Source organism: Populus trichocarpa, chromosome 9, assembly GCF_000002775.5.
Source record: "Populus trichocarpa isolate Nisqually-1 chromosome 9, P.trichocarpa_v4.1, whole genome shotgun sequence".
NCBI lineage: Eukaryota > Viridiplantae > Streptophyta > Magnoliopsida > Malpighiales > Salicaceae > Populus > Populus trichocarpa.
This window is the reverse complement of record NC_037293.2, coordinates 2,096,214-2,123,166: the sequence shown is the minus strand read 5'-3', so window position 1 is coordinate 2,123,166 and position 26,953 is coordinate 2,096,214. Positions and strand designations below refer to the sequence as shown.

The window sequence follows — 26,953 nt, the reverse complement described above, 5'->3', positions numbered from 1 at the left end:
AATTTCTTTCTAAGAAAAAAAAATGGAGAATTCTCAAATTCAAATATTTTCTATACAAGATTTTTTCCATATCTATTATACCATCCTTTACTAGATGCTTATTGATAGGGATACCTCTTGACATATCAAATAATTTGCTTTTATATATTTTGTAATTATAAAAATATCTTGCTTATAAATGAGTCTTTCTTGTCTTCATAATTAATAGATTTATATAATAAATATATATATATATATATATATATATAGTATTTTTCTAAAATTATCCTTTTGGTTCGATAATGAATCTACTTCAAAATTATTTTGTTTTTCATAATGAATTAATTGGTCTCTTTCATATAAATTCTATTTATTTAAATCTTTATTTTGAATCTATCATTGATTCATTCTATTTTGCCATTTTTGCAATATTAATCTAAACCATATGATCTTACATAAATCGTATTCATTTTGATAATTATTTCTTACCCAGTTTTTCCATTCATTCATTATAAGATTTATATCTTTTAATTTGAACCGAAATCTTCCTTGGTCTCCAAAATAATTTTTATTTAATTCTTGAGAAGAAAAAGATGCTCTATGATATTGAAGGACAAATCTTAACTAATATAGGTTGATAACTTGGACTTGTGATAATTTATAAAATACACATGCTTGTGACAAGGTCGTTACATTATAAAAATGAGTTCTTATTAATATTAATACAATTAAATTCTTTTTTTTTATAATCGAAATAAAGTGAATTAGTGTATTTTGATTTATTTTATTAATTCTTTTGTGATTTTATTTTTTATTATACATATAAATATATTTATTAATTATTTTTCTTAATGATTCAACAAAAAAATGTACATTGATCCTTAGAATTATATATATATATATATATATATATATATATATATACATATATAATCCCTTATTTTCAATCAAAAAGTGAAAGCTCTTTTCTAGGAGAACCAAAAGGAAGTTCATCTTACATTCCTAAAACCATTAAAAAAAGAATTATTTTTTTTATCTTTTCTTTTTTATTGGATCTTTATAAAGGAATTTTAACTTGGATCTGATCTAAGATTGTAGTTGAAATAGGATCTTTATTTGAATATCATATGTTAATTATTTTTTTTTATAAATTGAACTCCGTTATAGGTACATTTAACATGCATTTTTATATTCTAATTCTTTAAATCCTTGGACCATTCAAGAATTTGAAATAATGACATTCAAATGATATTTTTAGCTATTATTAATGAAGGTAATATAATATATTTTTGAATAATTGATTGAATTACTAAAACATAATCTCTTATTGTTTCAACAAGTAACACCTACACGCATCATTCTCATACGAGACGCTCTAAACAATCCGTCACCATTGATCCTCATTTGAGTCTTATTCACGCACCAGAAAAAGACTTAGGCATGAGATAGGCTCTATGACTTTACAAGTTTATGAGCAAGAACATAGCCCCCACCATGTAAACCTTGATAAAAAATAATAATAATCCCAAATATGAAAAACATTTTTGGTAAAAGACTTGACAAAAAGTAGTCATATATGGTAGATAATTAAAGGGTAAATTTGTAATTTGAAAAAACAATTAAGCATGTGAGGTGCAAAACTAAAAGGTTAAAGTTGTAATTTTAGGAAACAAAATGCATTTCCCGTTTGTTTTTTCTTCCTTTTTAGATTGATGGCATAAGTGGTTCAGAGAATGTGTTAATTTCACAAATAACAATATAAGTTTGTGAGACTTAGAGAGAAATTGAGAGAGAGAATTATTAAAGTGGATTAAACTTCGATGAGTAAAGATTTTCAAAAGAGGTAAAGAAAGAGGTTTGTCCTTAAGCTAAACTTTCAAGATCCATTAAATTGATTTATTAAAAGTATTAAAAGGGGATTTATATCTCTTTAATTTAATCATTTATCTTAGTTTTTTTTATGGGAAATTGAATACCCCTCTATTGGGTTTGCTTGCAGAGAATAAAAATGGTATTATGAGTTGATTGAAAATAAGTAATGAAAACTTGATTTTTGATTGAATACTTATAGGGTTTGTTCTAGAAATTATGTAGATGAGATAATTAAGTGTGTTGGAGACCAACCATAGGTTCTCAAACCATGGATGGCCAATCATGGTTGAGGGAATTTGGAGAAAATCTAAAATTTAGAATTAAATTTATGTATTATGGATGTGATGATATTGATTTATAGATTTAAGTTTATTATGATTTTTATAAATGAATTAGTATGTGATTGGGCTATTGTTGTTTTGGATTGAAAAGGTTAGGTATGTCCAAATACCAAGTATATGATAGTTTAAATCCAATACCCACCATATGTTTGATAAAATGTTAGACATGAGTTTTTGTCGATGAAAAATTTAGACATTTAGATATTGAAATTCATCGAATGAAAAGTTTAGAAATTTAGACATTGAAATTCAGTGATGAAAAGTTTAGACATTGAGTTTTGTTGACGAGGATAAGTTATTGAATATTAGGAGGGACATCTAAAATGAGACCCATTATAGGAGAGGCTTACACAACGAGAGCACCAAGTATGTGTTCATCACCTTTCTTTTTTATTTTTAAGAAGTACTTTTTCTTAATTATATAAATATGAATACAATGTGAGTAAATGAATGACAAATTAATGAAAAGTACACAAATGAAAAATTGATCAAATGATGAGTAAATGAATGATATAAATATGAATATGAATAATATGAAGTACTTTTTCTTAATTATATAAATATGAATACAATGTGAGTAAATGAATGACAAATTAATGAAAAGTACACAAATGAAAAATTGATCAAAGTAAACAAACTGAGAAATTAAGGTGAGTATAAGAATATGATTCCAAGTGAGGAACGAGTGTGCAAAAATGATGAGTAAATGAAGTACGATGTACAAGCATGAAAATAATGAATAAACAAAGTACAATACACAAACATGGAAAAGATGAGTAAAATTAAGTAATATGAATGTGAAAATAATATCAAATGAAATATGCATTCAAGGCTATAAAATGGTATCAAATGAAATATGTGTTTAGGGCAGGAAAATGATTTATAACTAGTAAAATGATTTATACCTAGTTGGCCATAACGATGGAGATTATAATTTGTAACTAGTCGACTGTAATGATAAAGATTATGATTTGAAATTAAGTTGGTCGTAATAAGCAGGGGCTTTTATGAAAAAGGTTAAGTCGACCGTAATGTTAGGGGCAATGAATTAAAAATAAGCCAATCAAAATGGCGAGGGCTATGAAGTCTTTATGAGATGAACCCAATCATATAGGCTGGAAAGTAAATATGAACCAATAAAATGGCAGAAAGCCAAAGAATATTTTGAAAACTTGAGTTTGAATATCTTAAAAAGGACAGACAAGTCAGTGTTATTGGAATGTGAAATTATAAGTAAATGTAAAGGCATCTAATAAAAGGTGGAAATACTTAATTGTTAATTAATAGAATGAAATAAATTAATGAACGTATAGATCATAAATATTGAAAAGAATCAATGAGTGCACAATCAAAATAAAAGTACAAGCTATGTATATTAATATAAAATGATAAATATGGTTGATGTTTCGTGCCTGAGTTACTGGGTATCAAGTTGAAGCACTATTATGGTTGCTCAAACATGAGCTAAGTGTATAGATATATAGGTTTAATGAATCTATAATTGAGATAGAACCTAGGTTACAGGCATGAGGTGAATTAATGAACTCAACTAATGAATTAAAACATGGAACAAGGACTTTGATTTATATTGATGAATCCATAGTTGAGTTAAAGGATAAACCATGGGCATTGAATTAAAATAATAAAATGGTCAATTTAGGGCAAGACTCTTAATCTCTTAAATGAATTAAAAAAAACATAATATCGTCTCCTCTAAGTAACATTAATAGATTCCTTTTGAGTTACAAGCTAATGAGCCTAAACTAGTAACCAATTAATATAAGTTCAATAATGAAATAAACCCCTAAACAATGTCTAATGGGCTAGAACAAACCCAAATTAATAATAATTATTAAATATTAAATAAATAAATCAAATAGAATAATAAAAACAAAGTCTTCATGCTAAAATTTTTCCATGTAGCCCAAATCTCTAATTTTTGCACATTCTTGGTAGATTTTCAGTTCTGGTTTCAAACACAATGTTCTCTTTTGTCTGGATGAATTATTGGCCTTCCTATATATGATATTAATTCTTGAGATGTCTAGTTTCCATCCCAACTTGAATCATAGCAAAATTCCATATGTAACTCTAGATAGTCCTAAATAGTACACAAAGGTCTAGTTTAGCAGATTTGACAAGATTTATCTAGTAAATTCGACCATTTAAAATAATATATTTCTGAACTCTATTTAATCTAAAAATTTACCATAATATATTTCTATGTGTCTAGTATCTTTCTGTAAAAAGTTTAGCTTGTTTCGATATACGGTTTAAGAGATATCCCTAATCTCGCAAAACTAGTTAGCAAATATTTTAAGTCTAAATTCGAACCTCACTTTGTTCATATCACTTTCTCTCACCTCTCTCAAACCAGGGATGGAAAAATAAGGAAAATAAAGTTTGGAACCACAACTGATTTTGCCCTTAATTTCTATAAACCTGAAGGGACCCAATATTTATAATTTAGAAAATATAAGGACTACAATAAACATTTCACCTAAACTTTGTTAAAGCCACCCATTCCCTACATATTTTTTTTATTTTGGTTCTTCATCTTTCAATCCCATCATTCCCTAACAAAATGGCCATTAATTTGGTCCAATAAGGGGCAAATTAAAAAAAAAGACAAAAAAGGCATTATGAACAATACGTCCATAATACCACGTGAGGGGTTCCACAATGCATTTTGCATAGTGGATTCCTCACGCATTTAAGATTTTTAGTTAATGATAAATAAAAAAGGAAGGATGAATTATTTTTGTTGTTGTGGATATTGTATTCTTTTAAGTAAAAGTTGTAGTTTTTGTTATCATGAATATAAAATATGTGTGTGTGTTTATTTTTTTGAGAATGATGGATGGTGAGCCCCAATGCCACCTTTGTTTTGATGGTTGTTATTTGAGATTTGTTGGTAGAGCTTCCATACAGGGGAAATGCTATCAAAATTGAAAAAAAATTAAGCCCATTTTACATGAGAATCTTTACTTTGTCATAAAATATTGCACATGAATCACCAAAAATTGTGTCTCTATAAAGGCCAACCTAGAAAATTATAAAGGGCTTATAGACCCTCGAGAGCATATACAAAATATGAAAAGAATCCTAGAGCTCATCACACAAGACCATGATGCTATGTGTAAGGTCTTTCCAACAACTCTTCGTGGATCTACACAAGCATGGTACCACAGTATAGAATTTGGCCTTATTCTCCACTTTCATGATTTTAGCTCCAAACTCATCTATCATTTCAGCACAATCATTTCAACCAAAAAGATCATAATAAAGCTCTTTGTCATCACACAATAAAAAAAAAATAAAAGTATCAGGAGCTATCTCTAAATATTCAATGGAGAGATGCTCAACGTGAAAGCACTCCTTGAGCCTATTGCCATAAAAACCTTAATTAATAGAGTATAAAAGTGTTCTTTATATGAAAGGTTACATGCTCTCCCAAACCAAAATCTCATCAGTGTCAAATATATAATAGAAAATCACTTTAGGGTGGAATAAGCTAGCACAATTAGACAATGACACCCTCATTTCCACTCATGAGTTAAGTCTTCACAACGTCATCAGTCTCCATCAAGAGTATCCAAAAAGAGCAACAAGGGGCACATCCATAATTGCCTGACATTTTTAGGGCTTATGACTACACCTTTAACCACCACATGGGGACAAATGAGCTAACTTCTATTAGAGAAAAATAATTTATGCAATATCCATCTACCTTGCAAAGTGGCATGAAAACAAGAAATCCTAATAAGTTTTTTTTTTTTTTATCATGACCATGAGTATGACATTGATGAATGTTATGTCATGAAAAAAAGAGATAGAAAGATTAATTGCTAGAGATTACCTTCACCAGTTCATAAAAAAAGAAACAAAACTAGAACAAGATAAAAAAAAAATTGCACACTTGATGAGCTAACTGGGATAAGATAATTCCTTGATTATTCCATTCAGTATATCTCAATCTTGTGAATTTTCAATAAAAATAGTAGTTTTTCTCCATATCTTTATATGTGTCTCCAACATCTCCAAAAAAATTAAGGATGCTTTAACAAGTCCCCATGACCACTCGTCTTCAGGTCCCTATAACCACTTGTCTCTAGGTCCTAGTGACTGTTTGTTTCCTGGTTCCCATGACCATTTGTCTCCATAAAGATCAAGCATCCTTCTCCAAAAATCTTGGTAAATTCTCATACACAAAACATTAACGTGCAGACATAACTTTCATCTTTCACGTAGGCCTAACCACGATAATATTCTCACATAAACGTACAAGTATCATATGTACAAAACAAGTTTTGTTCTCTACTTATGTTTATTAAGTCTTTCAAACGCAATGTTTAAAAAACTTGGGGGGAAATGATGATATAAAAATAAGATTTTATGGAAAAAAAAACATTTTTTAGCACTATTTAGCCCTAGGTCCAAACAGTGACCACATCACTATTTAGGCCTTGACCTAAATAGCTACACACAATAAATTCTCACTCATAGCACACACATTTTCTAGTCTCGATGAGTGAGAAAACAGCACCACAGATATGATAATTGTTTATGATTAACTAACATATTCTTTTTCCATATACATATTTTTATGCAGGGCACCATCCTTTTGTAGCCGATGGTGATAGAGCACCACACTTTATGCAAGCTAGGCGCCTCTTTCTTGACTAATAACTATTTTCTCCAATGTATCACTGACATTCATCAATTACTCAGCTAATGACAGTCCCAGACACTACTATCAAAGGTGGGCACCAACATTTCCTCCAATCAAACGTAACATCACTCTTCATATTCAAGGTGAGCCGACGTGATCAAGGTCTATAAATTTCTTAGGTCACCAAGTAAACAAAGAGGGCTTTTCATACTCAACATTCTCTCTTCAGCAATTGTCTTCTATTGTTATCGACTTAAGCATTAGAGAGTCCCTCATTCCACGAGAAACTCATTTTCTCAGGATTACTCAAGCTCGGACACAAGCTAAACACGAAGCCCAACTTACACACTTAGTCCAGGTTTTGTAGACCGTGGAAAGCCCAATTTGAATGATGAAGTTTTTTTCTCAATTTTATCACAACTCTTAGTTTTCTCAACCCCTAGCCTTTACTCTTCATCCATTAAGATTGTGGTTCCTTTATTTTTCTATTAATTTGAGAAATGTGTTATAACAAGAAAAATTCAAAATAAAAAAAAAAGTATGTGACTTGAATTAATAAAAAATAATAAAATTAGTGATGAGGGACTACTACATTTGTAACTGACCAAGAGTTATATGGATGCACATGACAAGAATATAGGTAGAATGATTATATTAAGAAAATCTCAAAAGTAGAGGGATGGAATATCTCGAGAATCTCATTAGCTATTGATGAAAGGAATTGATAAAAAGATAATTATAAGTCGATCATGTTAAGAAAATACTAAAAACATAGGGATGGAATATCTTAAGAGAATCTCTTTAGTGAATGATGAAAGGAGATGATAGAAAGACAAATACAAAAGTAGAAGTACCACATTAAGAAAATATGAAAAGTTGAGGGATGAAATATCTCAGAGATTTTCATTAGCTATTGTGAAAGGAGATGATAAGAAAATGTAAGAAGATTTGCAGTAATTAAAGAACATAGTTTTGTTTTGAAGACATTTAATTATGAAAAGCCTCTTTTGGCTTCATAAAATTACACATCTCATTTTCCCCAACAACAATTCTGGTCCGCAGTACCTTTAATTAGTTGGGAAATCCAATCAAAGGGAGAAACTTTTGTCCACCTTTGAATCCAACTGTTTCCTCCACTTGATAGCTCCAGTAATCATGTGTATGGACATAATAAATGTTTCAAAAGAACAAAGAATATTAATCGATCACAAAAATCTTCAGTCATCAGAATTTTGCGCATTGTTTAGGCAGGCCTGTTTCATGATCCACACTCACAATTTCTGTGGCGTTGTCGCACTTGAGTACATCTTGACCCAACTTAGCTCCAGCTGCCTTCAGACCCTTGAGCGAAACAGGTTGGTTGAACAAGTTAAGTGATGGCAATTTTGATGCTGGAGGAAACTTACCATTTGGCAAAAAGGATCTAAAATCTTCCTTCAACAATGGCACCTCAAAATCTGTCTTGTCATGCTTAACAACATTGTCCTTTGCACTAATGTGAGCCCCTGGTTCCATATGGTTAGTCGAGAAGCTTGCCTGGTTCGGAAAGTTGGGGTAGAGACTAACATAGCCTCTGAGGTACATCATGTCAATGAGGAACTTCTTCCATGAAGCTTGCCATCCATTTGTTCTTGACTTTGGGATCTGAACTGGGTTTGCCTTGGCATCTTCAGTGAACCTCATGTTCATGTAAACATAGAATTCTCTCCATTGTTTAGGGAAGAACACTGCACCCCAACTGCAAGGTAGTTGGTGGAGATAAGGGGTGTTAGGATGGATTCGTTTAAAGAACTCAGTTGCATTCCATCTTGGCCTTTCTTTCACCACCTCCACCAATTTAGGCGTGTAAAGGGAGATGGAGGAGAGCTCAGGTAGTGACACTTGTGGATCATAGTGATAGGCCAAAAGAGCATATTTGATCCATAGATAGTAGAATGGAGAGACTTCAATATCATCTTCGAGTAGGAGGCCATAATCATCATCAGATGAAGGGTACCAACTTTCACTGACTGCTCGAATTAGGCCTCCTTGGATGATTCTTCTTCTGAGGGTTTTAGGACCATGAGGCCAATTAAATGAGCTCACTAATCTTATAGTTTCCTCGTCAACTTTACTGTCCACGTTGAAGCTGATGGGGATTTCATCCCCTACATAATAAGCATCGCTGAGAGATTTGAGAAGCCTTGTTAAAGAAGGAGCACGATTTTGGGTGATTATGTTGACAGAAATCCGCATTTTATTCCAGTCTGCACAGGCAAGTTAAATGTATGGTTAGTTGAAACAGCTTGGCATTTGCTTAATGGAGCTGAATCAGAGTATTTATCATTAGGCTGTTACTTATTTAGAGAAAATAGCATATAAGGGCTGAAAAGCTTGGATGCGTTCTTACTTGGCAAAGCTGTTGATCTTAGATCAGCCATCCAAAGAACCTTTGATATTGAAGGCCTTGGTAGAAGAACCATTGTTGTGCCATTAGTATTAGTCTCCGTCGCCATTTTCAAGGCTTTCTTCACATTAGGATCAATGTCATTCACTGCGATCAACACACTGGGATTGTGAATCTTGATCAATCCTTTCACGCTCGAGTACACTGCTTGTATCACTGGCACTTCTGAATTCGATATTTCCGTCTGCGCCGCAACTGCCAAATCAAATATCTTGAATCTTCGCTCTTTGCAGACAATCTTAGGCCAATTTAGAGCAGTTGCAGCATCTTCACAGGGGCAAAAATTGCCTCCAGAGACAACAATGTACGCCTTTTTGCCAACAGTAGACCTGAACTTCTCAATAAGCGGTGCAAGTGCTTTAACTTCATCGACCGAGTGGGCATAGAAGAGTGCATCTATTTTTTGAGGGTGCATTGCTGCCCATTGAGTCACATAACCAGTAGAGAATGCTTTCCACCACTGATCATCTCGGACTTGAACAATGTCCTTGAAAATAACAGTGGTTTCAGAAACATAAGCTAGCCTGTGCTCACTATCACCCCATGTTTCCTTGTCGTTTGGATCAACCGGAAGCACAAATGAACCAGCATTTCTGTACTTCTGTAGCTGATAGCTGCATGTGTTAAGGAAAAATTATAACATCAGAACTAGTTACCTAACTAGAGAACGACTTTCTTTCATATTAAGAGAACTCGTCATTCCTCCACAATCAAGTATCATGGTACCATTTTTACCATAATTTCTTATCTTGGTAATGATCATAGCAGTTAAATGACTTAAAATTACATGGATAACAATAACTTCAGCTTTGAAAACCATTTGCACAAATTCAAAAACTAGAAAATAATAAACATTAATCCATTTGAATGGTTGGTATTATGCTTATTATACAAGAGCCACTAAAATCAGTAATGGAGCACTCTCCATTCTCCATTGATGGTACACTTGAACTTACTCCTAAGCCCTGACCAAAATAATATTCAATAATGAGCAGATAGTGCTACAAGGAATCTCAAAAGGGAAGTGCTAATTCCAACTAATTTTTCTTTTTCATCTCATTTATCAAATTAAACATGTATATAATCAAGAAGAGACAGATTAGCGGATACATAAATATCAGTAGTGGAAAGAGGATACAGAGTATCATCTTGAAATGGAAAATATTATATTAGTAATGATAATAATTAATTAACAGAAGAAAGGTTGACCCCATGTTTAAAAAAGGGAGGCCATGCTAAGCAGATTCTTGTGTCGGATGCTTGCCGAGATGATTTTACATTTTAGATGGAAATTAGTTGTGTATCATTTTTGTATGAAGCAAAACCATTAATCTATTACATTTTTCAAACCATTAATCTAGTAAATTTATGATTCTAACCATATATTATTGAATAGGTTACCAACCCAATTAAAGATCAATTATTGTCACAGTCGAACTTAGGTAATGTGATGATAAAACAACTCTTCTTTAAAGACATTTTTTCACAATGGTACTGGCTTACAACTAGCTTAAATCAGATAGAGAGAGATATGATATTATTATTAATGTATGGAAACTCCAGTGCCCAGAAATCTAGGCGACTCCTCAGGTCAAAGTTTACAGGAAAACCATCACATTTAATCTTAACTAGGAAAGAAAAGTGATCAAAATGCAGTAAGAAGTGGACATACCTAAGATGCAGATCTTCTCCTGTCATGAAGGTCATAGGTGCCTCAATGAATAGTGTCTTGACGAGCTCTGCAGATAAAAACCATGAACTGGAAAGAAAATCCACCTGCACAATTTTATCAACTGTTATGTCATAAGCAGGGTCAGGCAAATAGAGCCCTGCCTCTTTGGACCGGAACTTTCTGTAGCTAGGGAACGTAAAGTCCTTTTGCCTGAAAGGCAAAATCCTTCCTATGCTGCCCAAAACCGAGTTCTTGTATTTTTCTGTCCCTGCTACGTGGGATAATATCTGTAGCATTTTCCTTCCTGGAATCATGTCATCATCAACAATATATACAAGATCGGCTTCGGTTTGTAAAGCCATCTGGAACCTTCCATAGTACTTGAAATCATAGCTAGAACTAATGAAGCTGATTCTTGAATCATTGTAGCTGTTTACAATTCTCTTTAGTGAGAGCTCATTTGGGCTCCCAAATGAAAGTACCCAGACATGGTGGAAAGGAAGCGTCTGGTGAAGCAAAGAATCAAGCTGGGCACAAAGCGTCTTTCTCTTGAAATGGTTTAAGATCACTGTGACCCTCGGCTTATTGGGACCTCGCAAATCCCACTTGGACTTCATTGCCATTAGCTCAGACAGAGTTTCTGTTCCAGTAGACTTACTTTGAAAATCCAATACCTCATCATAAAGCTCTCTCTTCAACTTAATCATTTGAGCATCATTTGACTTCTTCTGCTGGAAATCAATTTTTTCATGCTCACAAACTTCTGATGGATTGATTGGCCCGATTTCTGCTGTAACAAGAGAAGCAGCTTCCTGGTACCGACCAAGAACATGGGGTGGGATAATGAAGTGTTTCCATTGCTGTGCGATTCTTGTAGCCCATGCAAAGTCTGGTTTGGTTCTTAAATCTATTGTAGGGCTCATGTAGTATAGTAAGAAAGTTGCATAAACTGCAAAAGCAAATTGGAGACAAGTAAGAGCAGTGACAAGCCTTGCCGAGGAACTCCTCTGTACCTTGGACTTGGCCTTTCCTCCCACATAATCACTAAGCATCCCTTCCAAGTAATCCCCACTTTTCATCGTCGAATTCCGGATTAACCCCATATCTTGAATTCAATTAAAATCAATGTTTACCTGCAAGAAAGCGCAAAATCAATCAATCAATCAATCAAACATACAGAACTCCACAACTAGAATATCAAACTTTCATGCTGGGTTCCTTGACGCTAACCAAACAGTATAAATTCAAAATATGGTGAAAGATCCAGCGTTGTTAGTCTGATCAGGAAAGCCCCGAAGAACTCTAGTACTTGAAAACGAGTCAGAAGAAGGCAAGTTGATGGTGTTGGTTGGAGTTCGTGTAGTAACGGATCCAGTGCCTTTGTACATACTTATATATGAATGTATGGAAAGGTGATAAAAAGTGCAAGAGAAGCAGCACCCCATGAGAAATGCATCAATGGTCACATGGTGTAAACGTTGATATTAATAAAGAATCAATTTAAACAATGCTTCAACAACTAATAGTTTAGTACTGTTAATTACTTGTTCAACAAACGCGTTGCCTTCATTGCTTGCTATGCATCTCTCCCTCCCTCATGCCCTTAAGACAACATTTTAAAGCCAGTTTTGATGCCGCAGAAAAGGGCTAGCCCAGCGTTTTTGGCACTAGCCCTTATGGTGTTATTTACTCTCTCTTTCTCTAATAGATTAAACAGGATATTATTAATAAATTAAGCTAATTAACGATCCAAATCCCAAGAGACCAAACTGACAGAGAAAATACTTTTACTACAATTAATTAACTAATGTCAAACTCTAGTCCCTAGATCAAGAGCATCTGTCCAAACTCCAAACTCAAGTTGAATGCATGAAAAATACTCCATTGTGGACCAAAAACACTGAAAGAAACGAAGAATGTTAAGGCATTACCTTGCTTACAAAGAAAATGAACTACAGACGACATGCAAAAAGCCCTTTTCTTCTCCAGCAAATGAAGCACGCTAAAAGCTAGCTAAAACCTCAAATACACACAAACAGTAGTAATATTAAATCAATGGCTGATAAGAGACCTCGTAAGATTGCAGAGAAAAAAAAGCAAGAATTATTACATATGAAAGATTTGAGTGTAAACTGGATCACGTATATTTATATTATATATTGGTTTATAGCCAAGTTTGACTTCGCATATCGTACATAGTAGATGAACGTGGCAGCAAAACTTTGTTAATGGGCCTCTGCCAAACTTCCGCAAGTTGAGCGCAAAAAATCATAGACTAGATTGAATTTGCTTGTGGGAGGTAGAATTGAAGCAAGTTTTGTCGCTTTCTTTAGAAAGAAAACAGAGAAATTAAAGTTGGAATTTGATCATCTATATGTTCATTCTTCCTTCCTCTTTTTGTGACAATCAGTCAAGTCCTGTTTATAGGCGAGTTGCCATTACAGTTGCAGAAGATGATCGGTGAAGTATATAACCTTGATCTTAAGACAATTATTTAGTAACTAACTAAAGTACATTAGTTATAGTTTAGAATTGATTATTGGGCTTCTAGGAATTAAGAAGAGGAAACTAATAATTAACTAAAAAGTTTAACAAATACAATAGTGTATGGGAGAATAGTTGTAGCAGTAATTTTTATTTTGTTTATAAATGTATTAAAATAATATATATTGTTTTAAAAAATTATTTTTAATATCAACACATCTAAATAATTTTTTAAAAAATTAATTTAAAAAAAAACTTCAAGTTTTAACATACTCTTAATGTACAATGAGTGATTTTATAAAAATATATTTGGCAACAAAAAAATATTATCATATATTTATTAAAAATATCAAATTAATACTTTTACCATTCAAATTCAAATGTATTTTGAAAAATACTATAAAAAACATGGTATAACTATGTTATAAAAAACTACCTTAATATTTTTTTTTCATTTGAGATTCAATCTTTTCATAAATCACACACACGCGCGCGTTATTGAAAAAGAAGAGACTGGCTAAAATTCAGGTAACAGATGAATCTTTGGCCTTTAATCATGGAATTTATTTATTTATTTACTTTAATGAATCTTTGGCCTTCTTTGTCGTCCAATCTACCTGATGATGAGTCACCAGTCACTACTTATATTTATAACACATACACGGTGTATAGAGTTATTAATTATTACTTTTTCAGTGAACATCGTTTCTCAAAAATCAAAAAACCGAGAAAACCAGAAAATAATAATAAAAAAAATTAAACCATGAAAAAAAACCGATTAAAATTTTGAAAAAACCGACCGGTTCGGTTTCGGTTTTATAAGCCTGAAACCAAAAAAACCGAACCGAACCGAATCCAAACCGAAAAAAAATTAAGCCTAACAGGAAAAAACCAAGCCAAACCGAGTCAAAACCGAGCCAAACTGGTTTGAATATGTTTTTGTCCTAAAAACCAAACCAAAACCGGTCGGTTTGAACCGGTTTCGGTTTTTTTTTTTAAAAAATTCAGTTAAGTTACTTTTTTTTTATAAAAACCAAACCGAACCGAAAATGATCACCCCTAGTTCCATCCCAGCTTTTAATTATTCTAGTGATTTTTCCTTTAAATTTTAGTTCTCCCTTCTGAAAAAAAAATATTGTTTTTACTAAAATTATCTGTCATAAAGCTCAATAAATAATGAAAAATCCTTAACCATAAATATTCATAAATCAATGTATTATATATATATATATATATATTTGCCTAAACCCATGTTTAAAAGGGTCAAACTTAAAATAATAATCCAACATACCTAAGCTTACTAGAATGCTAAACTTAGAAGATATGAGCTTGGCTTGTTTTCAGGCTTAACATCCATGAGTACAACTATTTGTTGAGCTTATGTACATATAGATTTGGTAAATTGTCAGACCCAACATCCTTCGATTTAGCTACGTGTTGAGCCTAAGTATACGTGTGTTTGGTGAACTATCATACTACCCAGCGCTTTTGAGTTCAGCTACACGCTGAGCCCAAGTACATAGAGTCTTATGAGCTGCCAGACCCAATACCTTTGGGTTCAGTTACGCGCTTAGCCCAAATAAATGTGGGTCTGGCTATACGCTGAGTCTAAGTACATGTAAGTCTGAAAAGCTGTCAGACCCATCACCATTGGGCTTAAGATCATTCCAAGTCTAAATGTGTATGAAACTAATGATCATTATATGCCCCGTGTTGGGTTATGAGGTTTTTTTTTTGTTTATTCTTACGGCTCTTAATATAAAATATTAAAACTCAAGAATAATCATCTCTTTACACCCTTAGGTGTATAAAAGTCTTTTACGGACCTACTATATGTCCATTGATATTAATATTGTGTAAGAAATATTTATCATTAATTAATATTATGTAAGTAATATTTATCTCTCATTAATGTTGTTAGAAGAAAATGACACTCCAACCCCTCTATTTAAGCAACATGACAAGGTTCAAAGGCTATATATATCCCCAAACCACCAAGATAAAGGGTTCATATTTTTCTACTTTTTAAGTATTCACACTTTTATTTTCAGAGCATTTCTTATACACAAACAAGAACAACCACTCTTATTCTTAAAATTTAAAGTCCATTCTCTTATTTATTGCAATTCCTTATTAAAAGTCAATGATTTTATTATCGGATGGTTCCTAAACCCCATCAAAAGGGACTATTTTGTAGGTGTTCGGTCTTCTGATGCGAACCTCATGATCATGTGACCATGCAACCCATAATCAAGATTGCAATTTGATTCTGGAAAGCCAAAATAGGTCTGATAAGAGTGTGACACAATAAAAACTTGCCCTAAAGCCCCAACACTATTATAATGAAGTTGAATGACGCCATAAAGCCAATTAATCTTCAATAAGTTATATTCAGTTCGTTCAAGAACTAAAAAAATGCAATAATCACTCTCACACAAGTTAAAAAAAAACATTCTGAATTTTTATTGATAAAAAAAAGAGAGTCATCCCCTCTTTAGGTTTTACAAGGGTTTGTTAGGCCTAAGGCTTGTTTGAGTTTAATTAATAATTAGCTCTTAGCGATGACTAAAGGCTTGTTTGGCTCCATACATTCAGATTTATTAGTATAGGTTTTGGGTCAATTTGTAAATGAGCCAATTTAGACTACAAAGGTAGATCCATTAAAGTTTTTATTTTAAAAAGTTTAATTACTCTTTGTATAGAGAAAATATTAAAAGACTTGATAATACTGTTGCTGCCGAATTTATTCAGCTTGTGTGAGAGAGATTCTCGCATTCTTTAGTTCTTTAATGAACTAAATGGTCTTATCGAAGATTAACTAATTTCATAGTATCTGCCTTATATTTTTCATTCATGAATTGATATTTGTAGGGTTGAGGTTCTTATTCCTATAATGTTCATGTCTTGGGATATCTTTTCACTGTGTCAAACTCCTATCAGACTTGTTTCGGCATTCTAGGATTCATTGTCAATCTTGTTGTGGGTTGCATGACTACGTGGTTACGAGGTTCGCATCACTGATGAAGTCTAAAAACTTTCTATCAATTTAAGTTTCATAGCTTTGGATTTGCTATCTCGATCATAATTTTTTTTTCTCCTGAGGGAAGGGTCCTTCTCTTTTTAGTTGGTTGTGGGCAAGGATGGATTCGAACCCCCCACATCGTGGTTCGTAACCACATGCTCTAATCTTCTGAGCTATAACCCCACCTCATCTCTACTAGATATGTTCCCGGGAATACCCTAAAAAAGGAACCTTTCCTCTCCCCTACCATTTCATTTCGGGTTAAGAAGATGTGAAAATTAACACCTCTTTCTTTACAAAAACATCGTGTTTTAAGGTGTGAAGTGAGAGAAAGGGGATTTTATTATTGGGGTTTGTGTGTGTATATTGACAAAAATTTTCCTTTAAATGCATAAAAATTAAATATAAAAACTAACAAGTGCAAGTTAAAATAATATTCTATTCCAATCCCTGCACCAACATATATTTGTTTTGTGATCTATGATAAACCAACGATGGAAGAGGAGGAGTCTGTTACGTAAATAACAAGTTAGTTAAAGTTAGTTGCATATAACAGAAAGTTAGTTATGCAGTTATGTTAGTTAAGCCAGCTGTGCTGGCAGTTAATCTTCTTCTTGTAACAACCACCTCTAACAGCTTGCATATATATGGTTATTTTTTATTTTAAAGATTAGAGAAACATAGATTAATATTATCAAATTCTATCTTGATATCAGAGCCTTTTTTTTTCTTGTTAGCCATGGCTTCTGCGTTTAATCAATCTTCATCTACCTCTGGTCCGGTTGGCTCTGGACAAAGCACAACAATGACGTCCATCCCCACTCATCAGATGCTCAATCATACACTACCTGTGAAACTTGATCGATCGAATTATGTCTTATGGAGGTCTTCGATTGATAATGTTGTCTTTGCCAATGGGTTTGAGGATTTCATAGATGGCACAACCATCTGTCCAGAGAAGGAGTTAAGTCCAGGAGTGATTAATCCATCATTTGTCGCTTGGAGAAGACAAGATCGCACGATTCTTAGTTGGATATACTCATCTCTCACACCAGCTATCATGGCACATATCATTGGCCACAATACGTCTCACACTGCCTGGAATGCTTTGGAGAAAACTTTTTCATCTTCCTCAAAAGCCAGAATCATGCAACTCAGGCTTGAATTACAATCCGCGAAGAAAGGATCTCTATCCATGATAGATTACATCATGAAGGTTAAAGGCGCTGCAAACAATCTAACAGCTATTGGAGAACTTGTATTAGAACAAGATCAGATAATAAATCTCCTTGGAGGCCTTGGTTCTGACTATAATGCAGTAGTTACTGCCATCAACATTCGAGATGACAAGATCTCTATTGAAGTAGTTCATAGTATGCTATTAGCATTTGAGCATCGTCTTGAGCAACAAAGCTCAATTGATCACATCTCCTCTATGTCTGCTTGTTATGCCTCTTCCTCTAATAACAGAGGTGGTGGAAGAAAATACAACAGCAACCGAGGACAAAGCCATATCTCAAATACCAGCAACTACACCTACGGAGGTTGTAGTCATGGGGGTAGGTATAGCTACAATGGGAGACACAATTCAACCAACTCTGAAAAGCCACAATGTCAATTATATGGTAAGTTTGGTCATATTGTTCATGTTTGTTACCATCGGTTTGATATCTCATATCAAAACTCACAAAATAATGGTACTTCCTCTTTGAATGTTGGAAATCAAAACACAATACCTGCTATGGTTGCATCTTCTCATAATCCTGCAGGTGATGATTGGTATCTTGACTTTGGAGCAAGTCATCATCTGACTCAGAATGAAGGGAACCTTAACAATTCTGCACCTTACACAGGTACAGATAGAGTCACAGTTGGTAATGGTAAGCATCTATCCATTTCCAACACTGGTTCTCATCGGCTAGTCTCTAATTCACATTCTTTTCAGCTCAGAAAAGTATTTCATGTTCCTTTTATCTCAGCCAATCTGATCAGTGTTGCTAAATTCTGCTCAGACAATAATGCCTTAATTGAGTTTCGGTCTAATAGTTTCATTGTGAAGGATCTGCATACGAAGAAGGTGCTAGTGCAAGACAGAATTGAGAATGGGCTTTATGAGTTTCCAGTGCTGTACAAAAACAAGAAAATGGCGTATGTTGGAGTTCACAATCCTTCTACTTTTCATTCCCATAGACTCAGTCCTGTTTATAATAAAGTGGAACTTTGGCATCACCGACTAGGCCATGCTGCCACTGACATTGTAGTTCAAGTAATGCAAAGTTGTAATGTCTCTTATGAAAGGAATAAAGTTGTTGTTTGCTCCACTGTTTGTTCTTCTTGTCAAATGGCTAAAAGTCACAGGTTGCCTACTCATCTTTCATTTTCCCGTGCTTCCAAACCTTTAGAACTCATTCACACTAATATTTGGGGACCTGCCATGCTCAAGTCTACATCAGGTGCAAAATACTCCATCCTCTTTCTCGATGACTTCACGTTATACATGGTTCTATCCTCTGCAAACCAAGGATCAAGCCCTCTCAGTCTTCAAACAGTTCAAACTTCTAGTAGAAAATCAGTTTGATGCAAAAATAAAATGTCTACAATCTGACAATGGTGGTGAATATCAATCCTTTATGAACTTTCTCCAACAATCTGGCATCCTGCATCGGTTCTCTTGACCTTATACTTTAGCTCAGAATGGGAGAGTAGAGAGGAAGCACATGCATGTTGTGGAAACTGGGTTGGCTGTACTATCTCACGCCTCATTACCAATACAGTTCTGGCAATATGCATTCCAGTCAGCCACTTTCCTCATCAACCGAATGCCAAGTAAGGTACTAAACAATGACTCTCCTTATTACACTCTCTTTCGCAAAATGCCTGAGTACAAGTCTTTCAGAGTGTTTGGTTGCTTGTGTTATCCATTCATTCGTCCCTATAACAGTCACAAGTTGCAGTACCGATCTCTTCAGTGTGTTTTTCTTGGGTATAACTTCCAAAATAAAGGATATTGTCTTGATCCTCTAACTGGACGTGTATATGTCACACCCCATGTTGTATTTGATGAAACCAAATTCCTTTTCCCTACACCTTCTCTTACTAGTGATTCCTCAGCAGAGATCCTCACTCCAGCCATCTTATCTTTCCCCGACTCTTCACCTACACACACTAGTCACTGACCATCACAGTCTGTTTTACCCCTCCTAAGTGACAGTACACATTCTATAAGTGCTTCCACCCCCACTCCTATCTCTCATTCTGAATCTGCGTCAATTCCTGAAGATCAGGATACTTGTTCTGCTCCAGCTCTATGAATGACCACACGATTGATGCATGGTATCACCAAGAAAAAGACCATTTTTGATCTATCTACTACAAAAATCTCAGAACTACACACTCTTAGTCAGGCTCTCAAAGATTCAAATTGGACTCAGGCTATGGATCTAGAAATAGCTGCTCTACATAAAAACCATACCTGGGATCTTGTTGACCAGCCTGCTGTTGTTAATATAATCGGTTGCAAATGGGTATACAAGTTGAAGCACAAGCCAAATGGGAGTATCGACAGGTATAAAGCTAGGCTTGTGGCTAAAGGGTATCATCAAACCCTTGGCCTTGATTATTTTGAAACATTTAGTCTAGTTGTTAAGACTGCCACTATTCGAATTATCTTAACTATTACAATCAATTTTCAGTGGGAAATTCGCCAGCTTGATGTTCATAACGCATTTCTAAATGGAGAGTTAGAGGAACAGGTTTATATGGCTCAGCCTCTAGGCTATAAGGATCCTCAGTTTCCCACCAAAGTCTGTAGATTGAAGAAAGCCTTATATGGTTTGAAACAAGCTCCACGAGCTTGGTTTCAACGGCTCAGCTCTACCCTTTTACAATGGGGATTTAGTAACTCTAGGACTAACAGCTCCATGTTCTTTCATTTTGGTGCATCCACAACTCTGATAGTTCTCATCTATGTGGATGATATTCTTATCACCGGCAGCTCATCTCAACAGATCTCTTCACTCATCACTAGACTTGATTCTGTCTTTGCTTTACGAGACTTGGGGCGACTTTCTTATTTTTTGGGAATAGAGGTTTCTTACCATGAAGGATCTATGCATTTAAGCCAAACTAAGTTTACCTCTGACTTACTGCATCAACAACAATGTTTAATACCAAAGCTGCCAAAACTCCTGGCGCTGTTGGGCAAAATTTGTCCAAATTTGATGGTACTCCTGTGGAAGAGGTCACTCAATATCGCAGTATAGTAGGTGCTCTTCAATACCTAACCACCTGACATTGCTTTTGCTGTTAATAAGGCATGCCAATTCATGCAACAACCAACCACAACTCACTGGCTTTCTGTCAAAAGAATCCTTCGGTATCTCAAAGGCACGTTGCATGATGGATTGCTGCTGCGCCCTTTAACTCATTTGACAGTCGAAGGTTTCACAGATGCAGACTGGAGCTCAACCTGATGATCGGCGCAGTGCGAGTGGATATCTCGTTTATCTAGGGGATAACTTAGTCTCTTGGTCCTCTACAAAACAGAAGGTAGTGTCTTGCAGCAGTGCCGAATCAAAGTATCGTGGCCTTGTTTTAGCTACTGCTGAAATCATTTGGATGCAGGCTTTACTACAGGAGCTATGTGTTTCTCCTCCTGCGATTCCTCTTCTGTGGTATGACAATATTAGTGCTTATCATATGACAAAGAATCCTGTTTTCCATGCACGAACGAAGCATATAGAGATTGATCTCCACTTCATTCGTGACCAAGTTCTCCAAGGCAAGTTACAGCTGCAATTTGTTCCCACTGAAGAGTAGCCAGCTGATCTCTTAACCAAGCATCTCCCAAGTGCAAGGTTCTTGTTCCTCAAGTCTCAACTGTGTATCGTTCCCAGACTCTTTCACTTGCGGGGGGATGATAAACCAACGATGGAAGAGGAAGAGTCTGTTACGTAAATAACAAGTTAGTTAAAGTTAGTTGCATATAACAAAAAGTTAGTTATGCAGTTATGTTAGTTAAGCCAGCTGTGCTGGCAATTAATCTTCTTTTTGTAACAATCACCTCTAATAGCTTGCATATTTATATATATATGGTTATCTCTGATCTTAAATATTAGAGAAACAGAGATTAATATTCTCAAATTCAATCTATCTATTTACTTAAAGATGTATTTTCATCAGATTTATAATAAAACTACTCACTTAACCACTAATTTTAACAAAAATAATTTACATATGGTTGTATTAAAAACAAAACAAAGGTTGAAATTGCTTTTTTTTTTCTTTTTATAAAATGATTGAAAAATGATGTAATATATATAAGATATATTGATAGGATTTCCTTACAATAAATATACGAATATAAATATACACTTGGATATTAAAATAATACTTAAAATGATTGTTATCATGCATGACTTGCAATACGAATACCATTTAAAGACTTTAGGCTAGAATATTGAGATGTGATGCTATCCCTTTATATTAAAAATAACTTTGTAATTAACCAGGCCTTCAATCTGTTTCACCTGGCTAGTTTTATTTTTTTCTTTTTCTTTTTTCTTTTTTTCTTTTATCCTACTGATAAAAATTTCAAGCCGACAAGGGTTATGAATTTATTGACTGACAAGTCATTCTTCAGTTAATGCATGCAGGTGCCGTGTCACATGCCATGCAAACATGATCTCAAACTCGCGCACATGCCTCGAGTACTATAGCCATCACTAATCATGGAATCCTTCATTATTTTCAGAAGATCCAATCCTCTCAAATTCACAAGCAAACCGCTAACTTTAAGCATTTTTTAAATCTCGACAGTCCAAAAAGTCCAAACCCTGTATAAACCCTAAGAAAAGTCAACCTTCTTTGCTGCAAGACAACCCAGAGCCCTCGAGATTAAGCGCACGGAGACGTTTTGACTCGAACCAAGCGGCAAACTTTGACAGGCCATTCCTGGGGTTTTGACGAAGCTTTAAAATGATTCAAGTGGAATCCACATAGGGTTAGATCCAAGCAAGTTCCGTGCTCTCTCTCTCTCTCTCTCTCTATATATATATATATATATATATATATATATATATATATATATATATATAGAGAGAGAGAGAGAGAGAGAGAGAGAGAGAGAGAGATCAAAGTCTGAAGGGTCTCCCTCCGATCTCCACGTGCATCCGGCCCTTAATTATTCCATTATCAATATATACGTAATGGTGTCGTATGCTTGATTTGTTCTACACTCAGATCGGTCAATCTCTGTGAAGGCTCAGGTCGTAATTAGTGTGCTTAATAATTTCAACAGATTCACGAGTGGACTGGCACCTAATTAGTAGACACTCGAGGAATTTCACACATATGGTTTGTTCAAACCCTATGTACTCCTTGCAAGTCTCCTAATTAAAGATCATTAGTGCATAAATGGAAAATTGTCTTCAGATTTTGGTAAGAAGTACGAAGAAAAATTTAGAGATGTTTGGCTGACCTTAATTGAAGGCCCGGAGGTAACTGACTTTAAGTTTTTTTTGTTCATACGTGATTGACTTTAATGATGTACTAAACTTGGTTTAAAAACTTTAATCTCTTTGATTTTTTTTTAATTATACAATAAAAAGAGATGTTTGCAAAATTGAACATTAACTAAATATCGAAGTATTTATTTGAAACCATGAAAAATCCACAAATATCAAACTGAAATAAATTATGTTTCTCAATTCAAAACAAATAAAATATTGAAAGATAAAACTGAAAAACAAATCATAAAGAAAATAAATAAAAATAGAAAAAATCAATGAAAAAAAATACTAAAAAGTCTAGGCACACGAGCAGAGGGTGGCCCACGAGCCTAGACCTATTATTATTATTTTTATTTTTTTAGAGGTGAATAATAAGTTGTTCGCTGCATCTCATTTAAAAAAAATTACAGGTGACGTACGTGTTATCTATTGTCATAGATTCTAACCACCACATGTGGCTAGAAAATCAAGCAACCAACCTTTAAGGGTAGAAAATCCATTTTTGATCCAATTTGTTTCAGTAAAAAACACCATAGGGACTCAAAGATACTCAATCTTGGTATTAAATCACAATTTTGGTTTTAAAAACAAAAACTCAACTTGAATCAAAATAAAATTCAGAAACCCAATCTATTTTTTAGACAAGATAAATGAAAAAAAAACCTAAATGAAACTCCTTAAAGCAAAAGAAACTCATTAACACAAAACACAACGAGTTTTTTCATAAACAAATAGACGTTGTCAACTTTTCTTCGCTATAATCCAATAAGACTCTCTCTCATTTATGAAACTTAAGGATTGAGATGAAAAAAAGATAAAAGTTTTGAACCTAATCATATAATTTCAAAACCGAAGGGACTAAAAATAATTTTTGACAAAACCCAAAGGCAAAAAAATAAAATTAAGAAAGGTGCTTACCCATTTTTTTTTGTTTATAAAAATGGTCTTTTAGATATTTCACTAAAATAATTGTGGTCCTGTATTTTTCAACCATTCTAATACAATAAAATTGGATCATTTTTTATTAACTTGAGCATGAAAATAAATGACAAGATGAGTTTCTGTGATTGAAATAATTGACCTTTTTTTCCTCATAAAACATAAAAGGCATGCTATATATTTTTTTTCTTCAATTTTGATCCCCTCACTTTTAATTCCTTGCAAACAACCATATCAAATCCTTTTTCATGAATCCGAGCACCAATCTGATGACAAGTTAACCTCAAAAACCATATAAAATAAAAATAAAAATAATTACCAATCTCATAATCAACATAACATAAAGGATGAATTTGAAAAGAAAAAAAAAGGATAATAAAAAAAGGATCAAAATGAAAAAAAAATACAAAATGTTATTGCAATCCACAATAAATTATCTCACAATCCACAATAAATTACTTATCTCTTTTAGTTTTCTATACTAGATAGGTGGCCCACTACACTGGAAGCCAGGTTAAATTTTTTCTAACGTAAAAAAAGATGTCCAATCGACGATGATATCATTTTAAAAGAGTAAGAAAAATTTGGGACCTGAGTCATTGATTTTAGTAAGAAAAATCTGGGACCAGCTGGGTCATTGATTTTAATGAGTTTAACAATCTTGGTTAATTTAATAATATGATTAAAAAAAGTCAATGACAATAAAAAAAACCTAAAAAGCGCTAATTACTAATAATAAAAAATGAACGCTTGTCAATATTATAAAAATATACTCTCTAAATACTGTTAAAAGGTCTCAACGATCTTATTTAATAACAAAGTAAGAATTGAATGAGAATGAGACAACCTCTTAAAGAGAAAAATGAAAGAAATCCAATGATGAGTTACCAACAAAGCAAACATTGAAGGACAAAAAAAAAAAAAAAACCAATTTTCAAAAGGATAAAAAAAACCTAACTCAAGTCACCATGTCAAATTTGTGGCCTGGTCGTGAGACCATGATAAACCTGCATAAAAGAAATAAAAAAAAAACAATGGAGGTTAACTCTCAAGTAAGCTAAATGATGAAAGGGAGAATTTTAAATTAAAAAAAACATAAAAAAACCCTCGTTAACCTTATTTAACTCGACTAACCCATGACCCGGGTTACCTCAACTAACTTGTGACCCGGGATATGAGATCGGAATAACCTCGCGCAAAGAAAAACAAAAACAATCACAAAGCTAAAGTCCTAATAACGTAATGTCAAATGATGAAATTGAAAACAAATCAATTTAAAAAAAAAATCTAAAAAAACGACTTGAGTTAAATCAAGCTAATTTTCAAAACTTGTGATCTAGGTCATGAGACCGGGGTCCCGTAAAAGGCAAACATGAAAAGATCATGAAGCAAAATTTCTAATCATCCAAAGTTAAAAAACAAAACAAATAGCAATCAAAATAACGAGCATCAAATTTGGTATAAAAAAATAAATGAAAGAAAATAATGAGGGAATAAATTGAAAAATAAAATAAATCAAGAAAAAGATAAAAAAAAATAGCAATTATAAGAATGATGACCAAATTGGATAATAAATAAATAAAATAAAATATCGAGGGATGAAATTGGAAAAAAATCAAGAAAAGAATAAAATAAATAGCAATCAAAAGAATGAGGATCAAATTGAATAATAAAATAAAATATTGAGAGATGGGATTGAAAAAAATCAATTTCAAAAAGTATTGAAAACAAAACAAATAACAATAAAAAGAATGAGGAGCAAAATTGATACAATTACAAACTGACATGATACATTTATTATTTAGAAGGGCTAACGTAAAATTCAAAGCAAGGAAAGAGAAAATGAGGAAAAGAAAAGAAAAGGTCCATCAAAGTATATGAAAATATGAGAAAGACTAAATTGCATCTTATTCAAATTGATTATAATTAAAACACCATGATGAAAATATAAAAAAGCTGTTGGACTTAAGTTTTAAATATTTTACTATTAAGGGAAATGAAGTCATTTCATTGTGCGATCAAATGTTAAAAGACTAAAAGCCTCTTGAATTCTAATTTTATTTTATTTTTGCTTTGAAGGGTATTTAAGTCATTTTACCATACTTTAAAAATATTTAAAGATTGAATTGTACCCGATCAATATGATAATGAAAAAAGACCATATTGAAAATACTGTTTTGCCTTCAATAGCTAGTTAAATGATTTTATTTTAGAAGAACAAAATGATCATTTTACTATTTCAATATACTTGTATCTTGGTGCATAATGATTCACTTATCTCTTTTAGTTTTTTTTTCTTAATTTTAATTTTAGTATTAATTAAAGTACGCTTGTTAGAGCGTGTTTGATATTTTGATAACAGTTGTTTTTCAAGATATTTTTTATTTGAAAATACATCAAAATAATATATGTTTTTTAAAAAAATATTTTTAACATCAGTCATTATTAAAACAAATAAAAAAAATAATTTTAAACAAAAACAATTTAAATTTTTTAACAAATAGCGTTTTGACCTTAATGTCAAAGATACCCGAGCCTAGTTGTACTAGCTGGATTGGTAAAGAAAGGACCGGGTAAACCAAGGTTTTTTTTTGTTTTTTTCATCTTCTTGGGGTAAATATTCTTGAGGTCGATGTCTCTTCCTAAACAACACTCTGGATCCGCCAGTATCATCTCTTGCATCTATTTGCATAGTCTGTCATAACCGGGCCACGATCTTACCTGAAAAGGAGACTAGGTAATTTTATTTTTATTTTTTATTATCAAAATCATTTTTTTTTTAATTCTTAGTGTTGAAACAGACAAGTAAATCAATTGAGTTAAACGGATAAATATATTTTTTTGATTTAAATTAAAATCCAGCCCAGGTAGGCTCTACATTGTAAGTTTTGCAGATGAACCCATTGGGCAGCGGAATTTAATGTCTTCAGTTTTTTTATTTGAAATCGGTAAACTCGTTGGTTTCACCGATTGTAAAATTCTTCTCCTTCCCTTCAGTTTCTCGCAACAATAACACA

At 33.2% G+C, this 26,953-nt stretch overlaps 1 protein-coding gene across 3 annotated transcripts; it reads right to left on the bottom strand.

Moving 5' to 3' along the window:
• Positions 1 to 7,740: 7,740 nt before the first annotated feature.
• LOC7491147 (uncharacterized) lies at positions 7,741 to 13,080 on the bottom strand. 3 transcript variants are annotated; one of them, XM_002314245.4, is made up of 4 exons: positions 12,914 to 13,080; positions 10,983 to 12,115; positions 9,254 to 9,924; positions 7,741 to 9,110 (listed from the first exon to the last, which is right to left on the bottom strand). In XM_002314245.4, exons 2-4 carry the CDS (start codon positions 12,083 to 12,085, stop codon positions 8,089 to 8,091), a joined length of 2,796 nt encoding a protein of 931 aa, XP_002314281.2. In that variant the 5' UTR covers positions 12,086 to 12,115; positions 12,914 to 13,080; the 3' UTR covers positions 7,741 to 8,088. The 3 variants fall into 3 exon arrangements, with proteins under 3 accessions (XP_002314281.2, XP_024463793.1, XP_024463792.1); XM_024608025.2 differs by lacking the exon at positions 12,914 to 13,080 and adding an exon at positions 12,527 to 12,667; XM_024608024.2 differs by lacking the exon at positions 12,914 to 13,080 and adding an exon at positions 12,213 to 12,479.
• Between the last annotated feature and the right edge of the window lie 13,873 nt (positions 13,081 to 26,953).